The sequence below is a fragment of the Ahaetulla prasina genome, chromosome 1 (genome assembly GCF_028640845.1).
Source record: "Ahaetulla prasina isolate Xishuangbanna chromosome 1, ASM2864084v1, whole genome shotgun sequence".
Lineage (NCBI taxonomy): Eukaryota > Metazoa > Chordata > Lepidosauria > Squamata > Colubridae > Ahaetulla > Ahaetulla prasina.
The window spans coordinates 104,556,218-104,572,673 of NC_080539.1; the positions used below are offsets into that span (position 1 = coordinate 104,556,218).

Sequence of the window (16,456 nt, forward strand, 5' to 3'; positions counted from 1 at the left end):
ATCTTACATTTTGCGTCTCAGAAATATGGTAATACGAATAGTCACTGGCCGCTGCAGCTTGAGTGTCTGTTGCCAGATGCACAGAAGGTGGAGTATGGGTAAAACCCATTAAATGATTGTTCTTTGGAAAACCTGAAGGCTGGTTGACTTTTGAAGACTCTTGAAGATAACCTTCTTGTTCAACCTTTCGACGCATTGTAGAATTCCAATGGTTTTTGATAGCATTATCAGTTCTGCACAAAAACATTGGCAAAAGAACTATATATATATATACATATATATTGCACAAATAGAATTTTCAGACCTGATTATGTTGACTTGAAGGAAACAATTATTTTATTACTATGAGTTTCACTTAATGTTTCAGAACCCTAATAGGAGCTTCCTTATGCAGCTTCAAGATGCTTATGTCACTCTGCATTTTAGTTGTTCCTCCATCTCTTATAACTAGCCACAAAATACAATAATGCATAGCTGCGTACAAAGCAAATCTCCCACCACTTCTGAAGCCAACTCATGTTAGCCTTCTCCGATCCCAGACTCTGCATTCCTTACATAAAGTTCAAATGGGGACATGGAGCAACTTCCTGATTTTTTTTATTTTTTTTTAGTATAATGTATCAGGGCTCTTCGCTTGTGAAATATAAAGGGAAATCTGCCGTGCTAAAGGGAACCTGGCTGCATGAAACCAATGCACGTATTTAAGGCAAAAAGAAAAAGAAAAAAAGATTGTCTCCTCCCACCCTCCAGTCCAGACTAATGAATTAAACCAACTAAATAGGCAAATGAAAGAAATAGCTGCTTGAAGTCAAGTTCTATATGGAGATACCCCAAATCAATGGGCATCCAGCTGAGAAATACATGAGCAACAAGAATCCGTAGAATTTTTAATGTTGCTTAAATTTAATGAAAACCTTATGAACACATTGAAAAAATATTATGTAAACCTTTGCGAAAATAAGTTATTCTTCCCGAGTTCCTCATGAGGCTAAAAGTGGATAAAGGGATGGATGGAATTAATCACTTCCATAAGGTAGTCTACAAACAGCAAGGTGATAACAGGTCTTATCTATTACTTCTAGTTACAGGGACAAAACAATTGTTGTTCAGTTGACTACTATACTTAGGACTTATTTCCAGCTTTTCCACATGCTCTTCAGAAAAATGGATTGCCTAAGTGCTTGGTCCACTCTAGCGTAGCTTGATCATACAATAGGCAGTCTCTAGTAGGATTTTTTTTTTTTTGCAATCTTTAAAAAAAGTCGAGATATGCTATTACATTATGAAAAATATGTTCACTACAAGCACTTTGTACATTAATTAGAAAAAGAAGGAAGTTGATTATGCTTCCTCTTTTTTTGCATCCGCAGGAATCTGAATAGCAGGACATGGATACATGTCACGCCTACAGCGGTCATAGAGATGTCCATAAGCCAGTGTCCCTTCTCATCCAATTCTGATTTTTATAGAAGCATTAAGTACAATGCTTCTTGCTTGCCGGCGATACAGGAGATGATCTATGCAATTGTATGAAGGAATCAACAGATCAGTCATAAATGAGAAAATGGCCTCTAAAAAGAAGCTCTATTAATAAAGACTCAACACAAAACATAATCTTATCTAACTTGTTCCTGCAATCACACAAAATGTAGATGGGAAAATTGGCTTAGTTCACAATGTTATAGAAGTTATACTTCACATTCCTGTGTGCATAGTTTTTTCCCTTGATACCTGCATTTTCTCTAGATTTTGTGATGCTATTTTGCAGACATTAAGGCAAGAACAGGTGTTTTGGGGGGCTGAGGGTTCAAATAATTTTTTTAAAAATCCATTATTTGGGTTTGGTGTGTATGACTGGTGGATCGCTTAGAGGGAATCTGTGATTCTGAAGGGAAGAAGATGGAAATGCAAGTGTTTTACTTCAAAAAACTGTTAACTTGATTTATCCCCACTTCTTCGCTGTTGCTAAACACAACCTTTAAGATGTATAGCTGTATATTTTAGCCCTTCTGCTGTTAGCATGCAATGCTATGATCTAATGGTACGCCACAACTCACGAGTTTCAGACTGACCCTTGTATGAAAAACTTGAATAAAAAATACGATAGAAAAATGTAATATTAAGCAAAAAAATCATTGCTGCAAAAGTATGCATTAGGAAAACTGGATATAAAAATGTCTTAGAAATATGCACAAAAATTCATTCACATTTTGTAGATTTTGTTTGAAATATACAGTAGAACTAAATAAACTTTAATTTAAAAAATTATAAATGGAATTAAACCTGACAGATTTGTCTATTACTTGATGTATCATAATGCAACTGATAGCAACGTTTGACTTTTTAAAGTGCAGGATATTTTTTTGCTATAAAAAACAAAGAATCTCCCCACTCCATCCAGGCTTCTTTTCAATTGTCATGTTCTGACCTTACCGTCCAGGTAGCAACTTTGCAATTTCTGCCCATCTGTTTCCAAGCCTCTTGTGTGCCTGATAAATAATTCTATCTTCTTCCTCTGTCCAGGATGTTTTTTTCACTTCTGGATTCAAATGGTTGTGCCAACGCTCCCTGCATTGCTTCCCAATCCTTCCCTTTAAGTGCTTGGCAATGACAGACCAGCGTTTAGGGCCATATTTCTGGACAAGCTCTATTACCTGCAAATAAACAACAACAATAAAAAAACTATCTCTAGTGGTTAAGTGTTATATAAATAGAGCCAAATTGAAATCACTATACTACATCAAATAATTGTCTGTTGACTGATTAGAGAAATCTTAATACAAAACCCCTACTGTGAATTCCAATTTCAACTTAAAAACAAGCTTCCCTAATTTGCAATACACTTCAATGAGGTAGTGTATTTCCCTCTGTCAACCAGCTTTGGATGACTCCAATGCTAAGAAACAATCAGCTGAAACGAAAGGATATTCAGTCTGGTGGTTTTACTCTGTATTCGAAATTCATTAATCCACCAAGATAACAATTATAAGCACTCCCTTCTGATGAGTCAGCCATATTAAGCACAGGAGCTTTAATTTCAATTATTATTTTATTATTATTATTTGAATTTATATCCCGCCCTTCTCCAAAGACTCAGGGCGGCTTACAATGTGTTAAGCAATAGTCTTCATCCATTTGTATATTATATACAAAGCCAACTTATTGCCCCCAACAATCTGGGTCCTCATTTTACCTACCTTATAAAGGATGGAAGGCTGAGTCAACCTTGGACCTGGTGGGGCTTGAACCTGCAGTAATTGCAGGCAGCTGCTGTTAATTACAGACTGTCTTACCAGTCTGAGCCACAGAGGCCCATAACAAGATCATACTATGCATTTGTAAATAAAACAGTTTTCTGAAGAGTATAACAGATTGTTTGTTTAATAGGATACATGTGTAACAAAAAGCAAGGTTTTAGAGAGGATACCTTCTGCAATATAAAAATAAAATAGAACTTAGGTTATTTTGAATATAATATTCAAAATTAAGTAACTGCTACCTGTTAAATACTTTTTTTTGAAAAGTTTTAATTAATAACTTAAATAATTATACCACAATTGTGTTTGGCTGTACTTATAGGAAGCTTGCTGCTTTCACCAGAATGATAAAAGCAGTATCATGCTACAAGCTCTACCCTTCTCATATCCATAACATTGTGCATATACAAAAGAGGCGGGGCTTCCATTGAGACACTGCTTCCATCCTTCTTCCCCCTTATAGTTGCTGTTGAATGTACTTGGTTTACAGCTCAGTCTCTGAATATTCTACACTACAGCTATCCCAATGGAACAATTTAAAATGCTGGTAAATTTCCAAGGCGGCATGAGAAGCTGTAAAAAAAAGAAATTCTGTAGCAATGGCAATGCTCTATATAAATTCAGAGTTTTTTGGACACAATATTAAATATTAAGGAAGCAGTAAAGTCCAGATTACTAAACATACTTGCTGATCTTCTTCTTTAGTCCATGGGCCTTTTATAAGTTCTGGATTTAGCACCTTTTGCCATCGATGCTGGCACTGTACATCCGTCCGATTCTAGGATTGCAGAACAAAATCCAAAGCAAATTATTACAAAATGCTACAGATGTTAATATGTCATCCAGAAACATCTAAACTGCTAATGTTTATTGCAGGGTTCCACTTGACTTTTTGTTTTACTGCTCAGGATACCATCTGTACAATTACGAAGAATAAGTACAGTGGTACAAAGAGAAGTAAAACAGACACGCAGCTACACATTGCTAGAAGTCAGCTATCTGGCTATTTCAGCTCCCAGGCGCTTTGTTGTAGTTTTTCATAACTGACAGCATTTTAATTTTTGATCATATTTATAGACCCAATAAGAGCAAGCTATTCTTACTAATGTATATTTCACCTTTAGCATTTCAACAACTATATTTACTAGAAATATATATTTAACAAGTGGCAGCAACCCAAGATCACAGTCAACTTCTATTCTGAAATTTTTGTTGTTTAACTATGAGAAATCTATGATGTATCAGCCATCTGTTGTACATAAAATCTCCCCCAAAAGGCTCTTTATATTTTCCGTCCTTTATTTCACATGAGAAGTGAAAGAAGTGTATATAAATTTGAGTTCTGCAAGTCTCCCAAATGCCTATTTAGTCTCCATCTGTAATTATGAAACAACCTCTCTCCTTGCACACTGATAAATGTGTGGTTATAAACAGAAAAGAGGCCTACTTACAGGAAGGAAATTGGCAATAACTTTCCAATCTTCTGTGCCATTCTGCTCCACAAGTTTCTTTAGCTTCTCATCCTAAGACAGTAATGTAAATTCCATTATTTTGGGGTTTCATTTCAAAACAGGGAAAAAATCTAGCCAGCATTATGAATTGTTGAATATCTTTGCTCTCCATAAACATGAAAGGTGAGGTTTCCAATTTAATTGTTTGAGGCAACATAGTAGTCTTTTTCTTCCCCATTTCTCAACCGGGTAGTTTTCTTCAATGAAAAGAGTGTGACATTTTATATTTGGAAAGCTGTCGACTGATAAGCTAAGTTGAAATCAGCACTGAAAACTTAGTATGCTTGATGAAGATCAAAACTGCCACAGAAGTCAGGAAAAATTATGCAATTAAACTTTTTAAAGGTCATTTGCTTTTTTCTTTTTAATATGCCAGGGCTTTGTCTTCAGAAAGAGAAACATGATATAGATTCTGCCCATTTCTCTCTCCATCCATTTACTGTATATATGCATTAACTGCCAAGGTTGGCTCTTCCTGACATCATCAGAAGTTCAGGGTGAAATATGTGGGTGGATGGAAATGGCCAGGGATGTATGTATATGCTTAAAGAGGCCAGGATTCCTATAATTCAATGGTAATCAACCACGATTACAATTTATTTTTAAAGAAAAACTGATCGATAGCTCTTCACAATTTCACCTTATCAGCTTGACATTGGCAGAGAATTGGGTTTGTTGGAGCATATGAACAATAGGGTTGGCCTATTTGCTGCATTCCTAGGTACACACCCCATTTGAGACTTGTATGCATCATATGCTTTTATTAATTCAGTCAAGTCAAAGGTTGGGATGAAATAAACTGTAACAGTGAAAAAGTTGGGTTATCAACTGGTACAAAACACTGCAGGTCGTCCTCCACTTACAACCACAATTGGGACCAGAATTTTCATTGCTAAATAAGGTGGTTAGTAAGTGAGTCAGCCTGATCTTGTGATCTTTTTTGTCTTGGTTGTTAAGTGAATCACTGCAGCTGTTAAGTGAAATATGTGGTCATTAAGCAAATCTGGTTTTTCTCGAATGACTTTGCTTGTCAGAAGTGGCTGATATGGTTGCAAATAGTGATCACATGACCCACACAGACACCAAAAAGGAGTACCACCTGGTTGATTAGCCTGCCTCTTAACACAATCAAACACACATTTAGTTAAGACATCTAGCATCATCTTGAATGCAAATGTTTATTTGACTTATCCACACATCGACTTAAACAATGTATATACAATGAACAGATCTGCCATTGCAGACATCCAATTTCCATGATGTCTAGTATCCATATCACTAGCTAGAGATAGTTGATTGGTTAGGTTCAATTTTACTATGTGACAAGAATTCAATGGGAGAAATCTTCTGGACAGCAACTGCAATGTAGCCTCTCACAGTGAATTGTCCAAAGCCAACAAATGAAGATCAAAAATAGAAATGAAGAAATACAAAGATAGTATCCCATAGTTCAAGTTTCACATATAACCTCAGCATCCCCTAACTTGCTGTACTCCAGACAGTTTAAACCATAGTCCCCAAATTTCCAAAAAACAAGGTTATCGGCTATGCCATGATGATCCTGAAGTTCAACTTATCCAGAGGGCTGGGTTGAAGAAAGCTGCTCAATCACTTTCTATATTGGCACCATTTGTGTTTAAGTCATTTAATTTACAGTACAAAAGTGAATTAGTGTAACTGGAAAGTTCACTGAATATGAAGTAATTATAATGTTACTTTGGCAATCATTAATCCATCTGCATTTCAACATTATTCTAGGTTGCAAGAACTGTTATTTGTAATCATATAAGATAGAACAAGAATGGCCTTCACTATGATAGTGCCAACATTATCTTGTGAACTACTCCAGATAAGCACTTCTTTTTATGCCACAGATGATCCTCAGTTAGCAATCACTTGCTCAGCGACTGAACTTAGTGCTAAATTAGTGATACTAATAACAATCCTCAAAGTCCCAGGCATTGTAGTATTCCACGATCACGTGCTTGTGATTTACAACCTTTTTCATCGACAAAGTTAATGGGGAAGCTGGCAGGAAGTTAGAAGTCACAAACATGTGAAGTCCTCACTTAAGGACTTGCAAGGCTCTGCTTAAAAATGGTAGCTGCGAACTGCCAGAATTGCCATCGTTAAACAGGGGATTGGATCACACTGTGTTTTACAACCAGATTGGTTAGTGATGGAAATTCCAATCCCAATTAACATTGTTAAATGATGGGGCAATAACCACTTAATTCTAAAGTCTAACATATAGCTATTTTCACAAACATGTTAATAAAAAATGTGCCTGCAAGTGGAAAGCCATTGTTCTACCTGGAATATTGTCTTGTGCTATTACTTGTGCTAAAAGTGTGTTAGGTTTAACACACAAAGCATGAAGAAAGAGATTTTTTCAAATACTATGCTGCAACATAAAAGAATCGCCACACAGAAGCACTTGTCCAGATGTAAATAAGGTTCAAAACTTTAACTCAGGGGTCCCCAACCCCCAGTCCATGGACAGGCACCAGTCGGCGGCATGCCAGCAACCGGGCTGTGCAAACAAATGAAGCTTCATCCAAGGGATGCAGGCAGCATGCAAAACCACGCCCCCTCCAGTCCGCTGAAAAATCTTGTTCCACAGAAACAGTCCCTGGTGCCCAGAAGGCTGGCGGCCACTGCTTTAACTGACACCATGCTCAACTAACTTAACCAAATTGTTGGTATGAATAACGTAACAATCATCCTTAAGCTATTCTCTGTGGCCCTATAAAGAAATGAACTAATTTGTTGCAATTTTGATGACTACTTCCTTGTGATTATTTGACCCAGTAACCTCCAGCAAGTGTTTAGAAAGCACAACATTAAGCCGCAGAGGCTATTTTGGAGAGTTGCCAAATAGTGCAGCAACAACCTAAGTTTTTATAAAATCAATGGGAAAATGACCTGTCAATGTTTACGTATCAACATGTTACTGAAACTAAAGCAAACTAAATATGAAAATTGGAGTATCTACCAAAAAGTCAGCTGAAGTTATTGCCAGCAGAGTGTTGCCAATTTAGTATTTTACCACAGCAACCTGTGCCAAAGAAATACAGAATACACTACACAACACATGTGAATTAAAAACACTATAATCATTCAATTCTTAATATTTAGCTTTCTAGAAAGAAGACTGTATTCCTATTATTTGGTTAGGTGTTAAATGCTATTAATATCATAAGAACCACTGTACTAAACATACAATTTAGTTATTTAGAAACTTTATTTAAACAAACTCAAAGAATATTTTAAGCTTAACACCAATTTTAATAAGTGGAAAGCCTTATATTTAGCTTTTGTTTTGAAATAATTCCTTTGAAGACTTCAATAATTTGAAGTCTGAAACGTATTTTACACATTGTCCTCCTTCACACTTCATTTTAAGCCATTGTCTGTTTAACCATGATTTATGATTGAACATGAACATTTATGGGGTGCGGTTGTTAGAACGCAGTATTGCAGGCTAACTCTGATCACTGCCAGTAGTTTGATCCTGACCGACTCAAAGTTGGCTCAGCCTTCCATCCTTCCCATGTCAGTAAAATGAGGACCCAGATTGTTGGGGGCAATATGCTAACTCTGTAAACTGCTTAGAGAATGCTGCAAAGCACCATGAAGTGGTATATAAGTCTAACTGCTATTGCTACAGCTATGAAGTTAACCACAGCTGGCTGAATTTGCTTCCTGATAACAATTAGGAAGCTGAAAATAGAGAACCATCTAGCTAAGTGTAATGTGTGAACCTAGTCATTATCCATCCTATGCTCACGCTGTAGAAACTAAGAAGGTGATTCTCCTTGTAATACCTTAAATTGATTATCTGTCTACAAGGAGATAAAGATTATGCATTATTAATTGTGACTGAAAGAAGTTTCAGTCTTTGTTTCTTTTATTATGATCATTAGAAATGAGAAGAGTTGGTTTATGTGTTATTGCCTCAGGGCCTGACCCTATGAAATGGTGGAAACCAACCAAAGCATGACATATAAATCCCAGTAACACGTAATACTGATGTTTCTAATGGCTTCTATGTATTTTCTATCAAATGCATAATGCCAATTTCTACACACCTTATTGCAGTTGACCAACTGCTATGAAATCAGCCATTATCTGTAGCAACAGGTTGAACCCTGTATTCAAAATAGCTGAAGCAGTGCCCCACCCTAGAACCACCTCCATTTTTCATACAAATCAACATACAACGACATGATTACTGTTGTGCTGATTTTTGTGGAAAATGTGCAGGAAATAGAATTTCCACTGCCTGATTGATTTCTCAGGCTTCCAAGTCAATATAATAATATAGTCAGTATCTCTCTATCGGTTTCCTTCTAAACTAGTAGGTCTTCATTTGTCCATTGTCTTTTTAGCTGTTCCTATTTTCACCTCACTTTCATAACTGGCACCAGTGTGAGTAGGCCCCAACATCGACATTATATATAATTTCCCTCTCAAAAGATATTGCTTGTTGCTAAACTACTTATATGTGGTTTCTTTTGTAAAGCAAACTCTGCGTTTTTAGACACAGGCCTAATCATGGCAACCTAAAAGAAAAAAAATTAAGTGTTCAGCTTCATATTTATTAACCAAAAGGTTGTACTTATCCACTTGCTTGAGAAGCCAGCCACAAATGGTACTAAAATTCTTCTACAGATCCTTGGTATGAAGCCAGTTTACCTCTTCTCGGGTCCATCGTGTTTTCCCTAAATGACGTTTTCCACCCTTGGGGAGCAGCCCATCATAGTCATGATCATATAGCTCGACATCTTCATCCTCATCATCACTGCTATATATGCTGAAGAAATAAAATACAGAAAGCAAAATTAAGATAGAACATTGAAGGGGAGAGTTTAATTTCAGTATCACAGGTTCTATAAAAAGTTAGCGAAAGTCAACAACTTTTGCAAAGGTTATAGGGGTAATTGTCTGGAAAGTTGCATGACAAGATTTTGTTCTGCATTCTGTTCTAGTATTCTGAACTGGTTCTGCTGTTTCTGGTATCCACAGATACAAGCAAAAGGTTGGCAACCTTCTGCTTACTATGCATGTTTAGACCTGCTCATGGTGTTAGATCAGTAGTAAATTACACATTTGGCAGCTGTTCAACCAATGATGGTTTCAAATTAAAATACAATGTTTAGGACAATAAAGGGAACAGAGGCTGTGTCCTTTGCTCAAGTACATATTTGGAATCCTTATGCCAAATCATTCAAAGAACACCTCACAAAGAGGTTAAAAAAAATCCACATTTTAATTTTCAGATGAAAATCAAGTTTTTACATTTTTAGAAGGCTAGTATTTTGTACTATCCTACTGTCATATTATTTAATAATCTCTTATGCTGAATAACTCTAGTACAATAGCTCTTGTAGAAGTTTACAAGCTTCCTCAGTTTATAGCACCCCAGTGATTCCCACACCGTGTGCTTTGGTGTCTTGGCGTACCACAATAAACCCACAAACAGTTTCATTTATTAACACAGTGTAAAATATTCCACTGTTCCCCTGTGAATTCAGTCTGGAACCCTGAGGCACAGAGTCTGGGAATCACATTCCTACTAACTTCACATTAGGACTACAGTGTCTAGCCTGCAAAAATCTAGAGGACCACTAGATGGCAGCAGAGTGAGAACTTTCTCTATTTTTCCCACCATTCTGTATCTTCAGGTTTTCTGCAGACCAGACATGATGATCCTAGTTAAAACTACACTGTTTGCCCTTCGATGTAGTCCAGGCAAGAAACACAATAATGAATATTAATTCTACCTTTATTATAGGGATACGTAATAGATTCTTGCAGGTCTGAAATATTTCCCACTCCTCCCTTTTTACGCTACAGAAAACTAGAAGGGTCCGTTCAATGGTGAAACCCATTTTTTTTTACTACCGGTTCTGTGGGCGTGGCTTGGTGGGCGTGGTATGGCTTGGTGGGCATGGTAGGGGAAGGATACTGCAAAATCTCCATTCCATTCCCACCCCGCTCAAGGGGAAGGATACTGCAAAATCCCCATTCCCTCCCACTCCTGGGGAAGCATACTGCAAAATCTCCATTCCCATCCCACTCTGGAGCCAGCCAGAGGTGATATTTGCTGATTCTCCGAGCTACTCCAAATTTCCACTACTGGTTCTCCAGAACCTGTCAAAACCTGCTGCATTTCACCCCGGGTCCCTTCTGAAAAGCCTCCCATACCACGTGTCCTTCTGTGGACACTATTTTTACTGTTTGTCTAGTCTGCTGCTCTTTCTCCTGTCTCCCAAAGTCATTCCCACCTACCACTTATATGTACTAAGTGAAATTTCTATGCACTTGAAGAAACAACAGACATATTTTACAAGGATATATGCTACTAAATTCTTTGAGGATGACTTTGAAGACGGTCAATTTGCACATTTGCATGGCAACGTAGCCTCAAAGTGCCCAAGGTCAAGAGTCAATGCAAAATAAATTCAACTAGTCAGTTTGGTTTGTTTTACTCTGCAATGACAAGAAATGCACAATTCATGACCAAGTACAGATATCTCTAAGAATACAATCTGAAGTTTTCCTACTATTGCTACCTCAATCCCATCTAAGGTGCTTCAGTTGCTGATTGCCCCAGTTTTTTTTCAAAGTGAATACAAGAGCAGAAATTACTAAAAACAGCCAGTTTAATTCATGTACTTTTGTAAAATGCAAAGTATTTTGCAATGAAGGTTGCCTTACTTCAAATTCTATTGAGCAACACTTTATTTTCAACTGGAAAATGTAAACATAAGTTTTGAAAGTTTAGCCTAAAGCTTGTATCTAAAGTAGAGAAGAAAATATGGATGATTTAGGGGTACCTATGGCAATACGCTAATAGAATGCACTTTAATGCCACTTTTAAATGCATTTTGATAAATCAGATTAAAGTAAACCGGTCCAATGTAAGAATTTTTAAATATTTTTTATATTTTTCTAAATATTTGTACACATTTTTGCAAATAAATATGTATACATATTTTGTGCCACCTATTGTCAAGATTCTAGACACTCACAAGAGACCAGTAAAACTGGTATTAAATACTCAAAACCAAACTAAATTGGACTAAAGTGCAACCCTTGTTTCCCAGGAAACAGACCTTACAATCAAGTGACGTTTTATGAACCAATATAACATGCAAAAATTGCTGATCATACGATTTGGCTGTTCCTATGTAAAATGAATTTGAGATTTATTTTATGTGCATAATTTAATTGTGTATATGTGTGTGTATGCGCTCCATGCAATAGGGGCTTGAGGAGCTGTGAAAGTAGTTGAATATTCTTTTTCCTCTCAGCTGTTGGTATAGATTTTAATTGTATGTTTTAAGTTTTACCTACTAGCGAGCTGCACTTATTTTAACAGGCATCAATGGAACAAAAATCATGACAACGTGAAAAAACCCTTAGTTTCCATTTTCACATCAATTTTATAGTCTCTTTAAGCCGAGTTCCATAACTGTTCTTTTGTTTTTCAGATGAGGATGGTGTGACTCAAATGCTGTCACATTCTGCAATTAAAAAAAGCCAACCAATAAAGCAGTCCAGCTTTCTTTCTAGCCTTCTGTCCCTCCATCCATACACCTTTTTTTTTTTTATCTCTAGAACCCATAAACGGCCAATTGCTCACAGCAGCCTGAGATGACGTGTCAGGCTGCAGAAACGGAAAGGGTTAAGACCGTTCCTCCAGCTAATTTGTGCATAAATACTCCACACACTCATGAATACTCCGCTCTTGCCAAGGAACTTCAATTGTGCAACCAATTTGAGAGTGAGAGAGAGAGAGGGTGGGTGGGGATGGGGCGGGGAGGAAGTGATTTGTTGCTGCCGCTTACTACTACAGCTACTACTATTACTACTACCGCTGTCACTGTGATTGAAGAAAAAGCGAGCAATTCGCCAGTCAGCCGAAGGGCAGTCACTCGCGATCCTTCTCGCCAGTTTTCTACTCCCGACAGGTGCTGGAAAGAAGCGAGCCCCGGGTGGTTTTCTTTTCTGCGTCCCCGCCCGTCCTGCCCATTGCCAACGGGGAACTATGGCCCTTCACCAATCCCACTGGAGTAGAGGCGGCGGTGTCTTCGTCACACCCCCCCCACATCCTTCTATTCAACCTCACTCTTGCAATGAGGAACATTATTACACATCGCTTTAAAAATAAATGCCCCGAAAGTCCCGCGCTTGCATCGAGAAGACGGCGCCTTTGGCACAGTCGAACGCTTTCTCCCAAGTGCAAGTGCAAAGCTCAATAACAGCCCCGCTTCTTCCCCGGACGGCGCTCCGGATCTCGACCCGGGGGAAGCGAGCGAGCGTGCGGCTCGGAAGCGTGCCACCACTCAAAATAAAATGGGCAGCGCGCAGATTGACTCCCCTCTTCCCCAAATCGTTTCTGCCAGCCCGATTAGCAATGTTGTCTGCATGCATGCTTGCATGCAACGGCCATATGTGTGTGTGTATGCGCTCCATGCAATAGGGGCTTGAGGAGCTGTGAAAGTAGTTGAATATTCTTTTTCCTCTCTGCTGTTGGTATAGATTTTAATTGTATGTTTTAAGTTTTACCTACTAGCGAGCTGCACTTATTTTAACAGGCATCAATGGAACAAAAATCATGACAACCTGAAAAAACCCTTAGTTTCCATTTTCACATCAATTTTATAGTCTCTTTAAGCCGAGTTCCATAACTGTTCTTTTGTTTTTCAGATGAGGATGGTGTGACTCAAATGCTGTCACATTTTGCAATTAAAAAAAGCCAACCAATAAAGCAGTCCAGCTTTCTTTCTAGCCTTCTGTCCCTCCATCCATACACCTTTTTTTTTTATCTCTAGAACCCATAAACGGCCAATTGCTCACAGCAGCCTGAGATGACGTGTCAGGCTGCAGAAACGGAAAGGGTTAAGACCGTTCCTCCAGCTAATTTGTGCATAAATACTCCACACACTCATGAATACTCCGCTCTTGCCAAGGAACTTCAATTGTGCAACCAATTTGAGAGTGAGAGAGAGAGAGAGAGAGAGAGAGGGTGGGTGGGGATGGGGCGGGGAGGAAGTGATTTGTTGCTGCCGCTTACTACTACAGCTACTACTATTACTACTACCGCTGTCACTGTGATTGAAGAAAAAGCGAGCAATTCGCCAGTCAGCCGAAGGGCAGTCACTCGCGATCCTTCTCGCCAGTTTTCTACTCCCGACAGGTGCTGGAAAGAAGCGAGCCCCGGGTGGTTTTCTTTTCTGCGTCCCCGCCCGTCCTGCCCATTGCCAACGGGGAACTATGGCCCTTCACCAATCCCACTGGAGTAGAGGAGGCGGTGTCTTCGTCAAACCCCCCCCCCCCACATCCTTCTATTCAACCTCACTCTTGCAATGAGGAACATTATTACACATCGCTTTAAAAATAAATGCCCCGAAAGTCCCGCGCTTGCGTCGAGAAGACGGCGCCTTTGGCACAGTCGAGCGCTTTCTCCCAAGTGCAAGTGCAAAGCTCAATAACAGCCCCGCTTCTTCCCCGGACGGCGCTCCGGATCTCGACCCGGGGGAAGCGAGCTAGGGAGCGTGCGGCTCGGAAGCTTGCCACCACTCAAAATAAAATGGGCAGCGCGCAGATTGACTCCCCTCTTCCCCAAATCGTTTCTGCCAGCCCGATTAGCAATGTTGTCTGCATGCATGCTTGCATGCAACGGCCATATGTGTGTGTGTGTGTGTATTGCAAAGCTGCCTCCTCTGCCCTCGCTTTATTTTATTTTTCTTTCTCTCTTCCTAGAAGTAAAGCGGAACTTTCCGGAGTTCCAAAGGTTAGCGCCCTTCGCTTTCCGTGCCAAGCAAAGCTGATCGGAAAGGAGGGCACGTAAAAAACGGAGAGGGCGAAAGAGAAAGGCTTCTCAATCCCGACTCCACGTGGACGCTGTCCCGAGCTAATTTAAGCAAACAATCCCGCATGGAACTAGCGTTTCTGCAGACCACGAGGCGCAGGTTTTCGCTCGCCGGCTGCTTGCATGCCATCGCAGCGCAAAGGGGAAAAAGAGTAAGCAGCGGGTAGCCTCAGTCACCTCCACCCTGCAACATTTCCCCACAACCACAAGCCGTCCTCGCCCCGGACGATCACAAGCCACCACATACGAGCACCTCAGCAAGATTTTTTTTTTTTTGATAAAGTTCCCCTCTGTAGAAACTGTCAAACCCAGGCCTGCAAAGCAAGGTCAAAAACTCCACCATTACCAACCAGTTGACATAACCACCAGTCCTTCCCCCCCGCCACCTGCAACCTTGTCCTGCGGTGCCAAGCTGTCCCATGCCGCGCTGCAAGGAAAGCTCCAACTCCCGCAGAAGTAAAAACAGCGTATGCAACGCGAACGCAAACTTCACTATGAAGCACTTTAAAAAAAGAAAAGAAAAGAAAGTAACAGAGTCCCAAATTCAAAGGCAATGGGTTTGCGGTCCCGAAAGAAACCGACAAGTGCAAAAAGAGAGAGAGAGAGATTTAGTTTTCCTTCCACCCTGCTTGTCATTTACCCAGCCGCGAAGAATGAATGAAAGGACGAATGAATGAAAACGGAATCGGGTACCTGCAGCTCCGACATTTTGGTCTTTTTTTTGCGTGCTCTCTCGCCTCTAAACGCACGCAAACCAAGATCGCGATTGTCAGAAGCAACGATCCCCCTTGCAAGACTGGAACGGCTCTCGAGTCTTTTTAACTGAAATTATTTCGGCTCACGTACAACTTCAACTCGGTCGGACGCTCACCCACCCGTTCTGGAAATTTTGCACGGATCCGCGTGTTATTATCTATTCCTAATCTCTAATAAACGGCGGAGGTGGGGGAAAAATCTAAGTAGCCCAAGAGAAAGTGAGTTGCTAAGCACCAACTGATTCAATGCAGCATTTTATTTAAACACAGCGATTTAACGCACGTCCTGACAGGTGAACTGGCAGAGAACGCTTCCTCTGAACCCTGTGCAACAGTTCTCAATCTCGCTCCAACCCGTTTAACTTCTCCCCCCCCCCCCAGAATCTTTGCCGCTATAAAACAAAACAAGACGCACGCGAGCGCATATTAACTAACAGATCTAGAGACCGAAAGAGCCAGCAGGAAAGCGCGCGCGACAAACAACAACCAAAAATAAATAAATAATTTTTTTTTAAAAAAATGCCTCGGTGTTGCAAAGCTATTTGCTTTGCCCTTTCCAGTCTTTGCCTTTTTACCTGTGCCTAGGTCTCCTGGCCATCCTTGCATTAGTCACTGGGGGAAAAAGGCGAGAGGTGGGTGGGCGGGCGGGGGAGGAGAGGGCTTTATGCAGCTGGAAGCAGTGCTTGGCGTGTGTCTCCTCTTAAAAAAGGGTTCTTATGCTGTTAAGTTCTCAGGAGCCGGAGAGGGGAGGAGGAAACAGGTTGAGATGAAAGCGTAACTCTGTAAACAGATGCCATCTAACAAAGGCTTTTTGGACACTCCCCCTCCCGCCAAATCTGGCGCCCCTGCAGTGCGCAGGCGCTCCTCGAGCCGCTGGCTCTTGAGTTTTTGCAGGCTCTCGGGAACTTCTGCCAGCCCATTCGGCTCTCGAAGCGCGCGCGGCGGAGGTGGTGGCGGCAAAAGGCTCGGAGCTGAGCGTCAGGAGGGACCTTCGAGCAGGCGGGAAAGGCGCCTTTCGCTGCGCCGTGCCCGCTCTGCGGAGGCGCCCTT

At 40.2% G+C, this 16,456-nt stretch overlaps 1 protein-coding gene across 4 annotated transcripts in view; it reads right to left on the reverse strand.

Moving 5' to 3' along the window:
• MYB (MYB proto-oncogene, transcription factor) overlaps positions 1 to 16,119 on the reverse strand; it is a 42,495-nt gene extending 26,376 nt beyond the window's left edge. For all 4 annotated transcript variants that reach the window (XM_058171391.1, XM_058171384.1, XM_058171378.1 and 1 more), the window contains exons 1-6: positions 15,982 to 16,119; positions 9,467 to 9,584; positions 4,709 to 4,780; positions 3,943 to 4,035; positions 2,434 to 2,654; positions 8 to 233 (exon numbers count right to left, since the gene is read on the reverse strand). In XM_058171391.1, coding sequence (XP_058027374.1) covers positions 8 to 233; positions 2,434 to 2,654; positions 3,943 to 4,035; positions 4,709 to 4,780; positions 9,467 to 9,584; positions 15,982 to 16,004 — 753 coding nt within the window. In that variant the 5' untranslated portion in view covers positions 16,005 to 16,119. The remainder of the gene's footprint in view (positions 1 to 7; positions 234 to 2,433; positions 2,655 to 3,942; positions 4,036 to 4,708; positions 4,781 to 9,466; positions 9,585 to 15,981) is intronic.
• Positions 16,120 to 16,456: the final 337 nt, after the last annotated feature.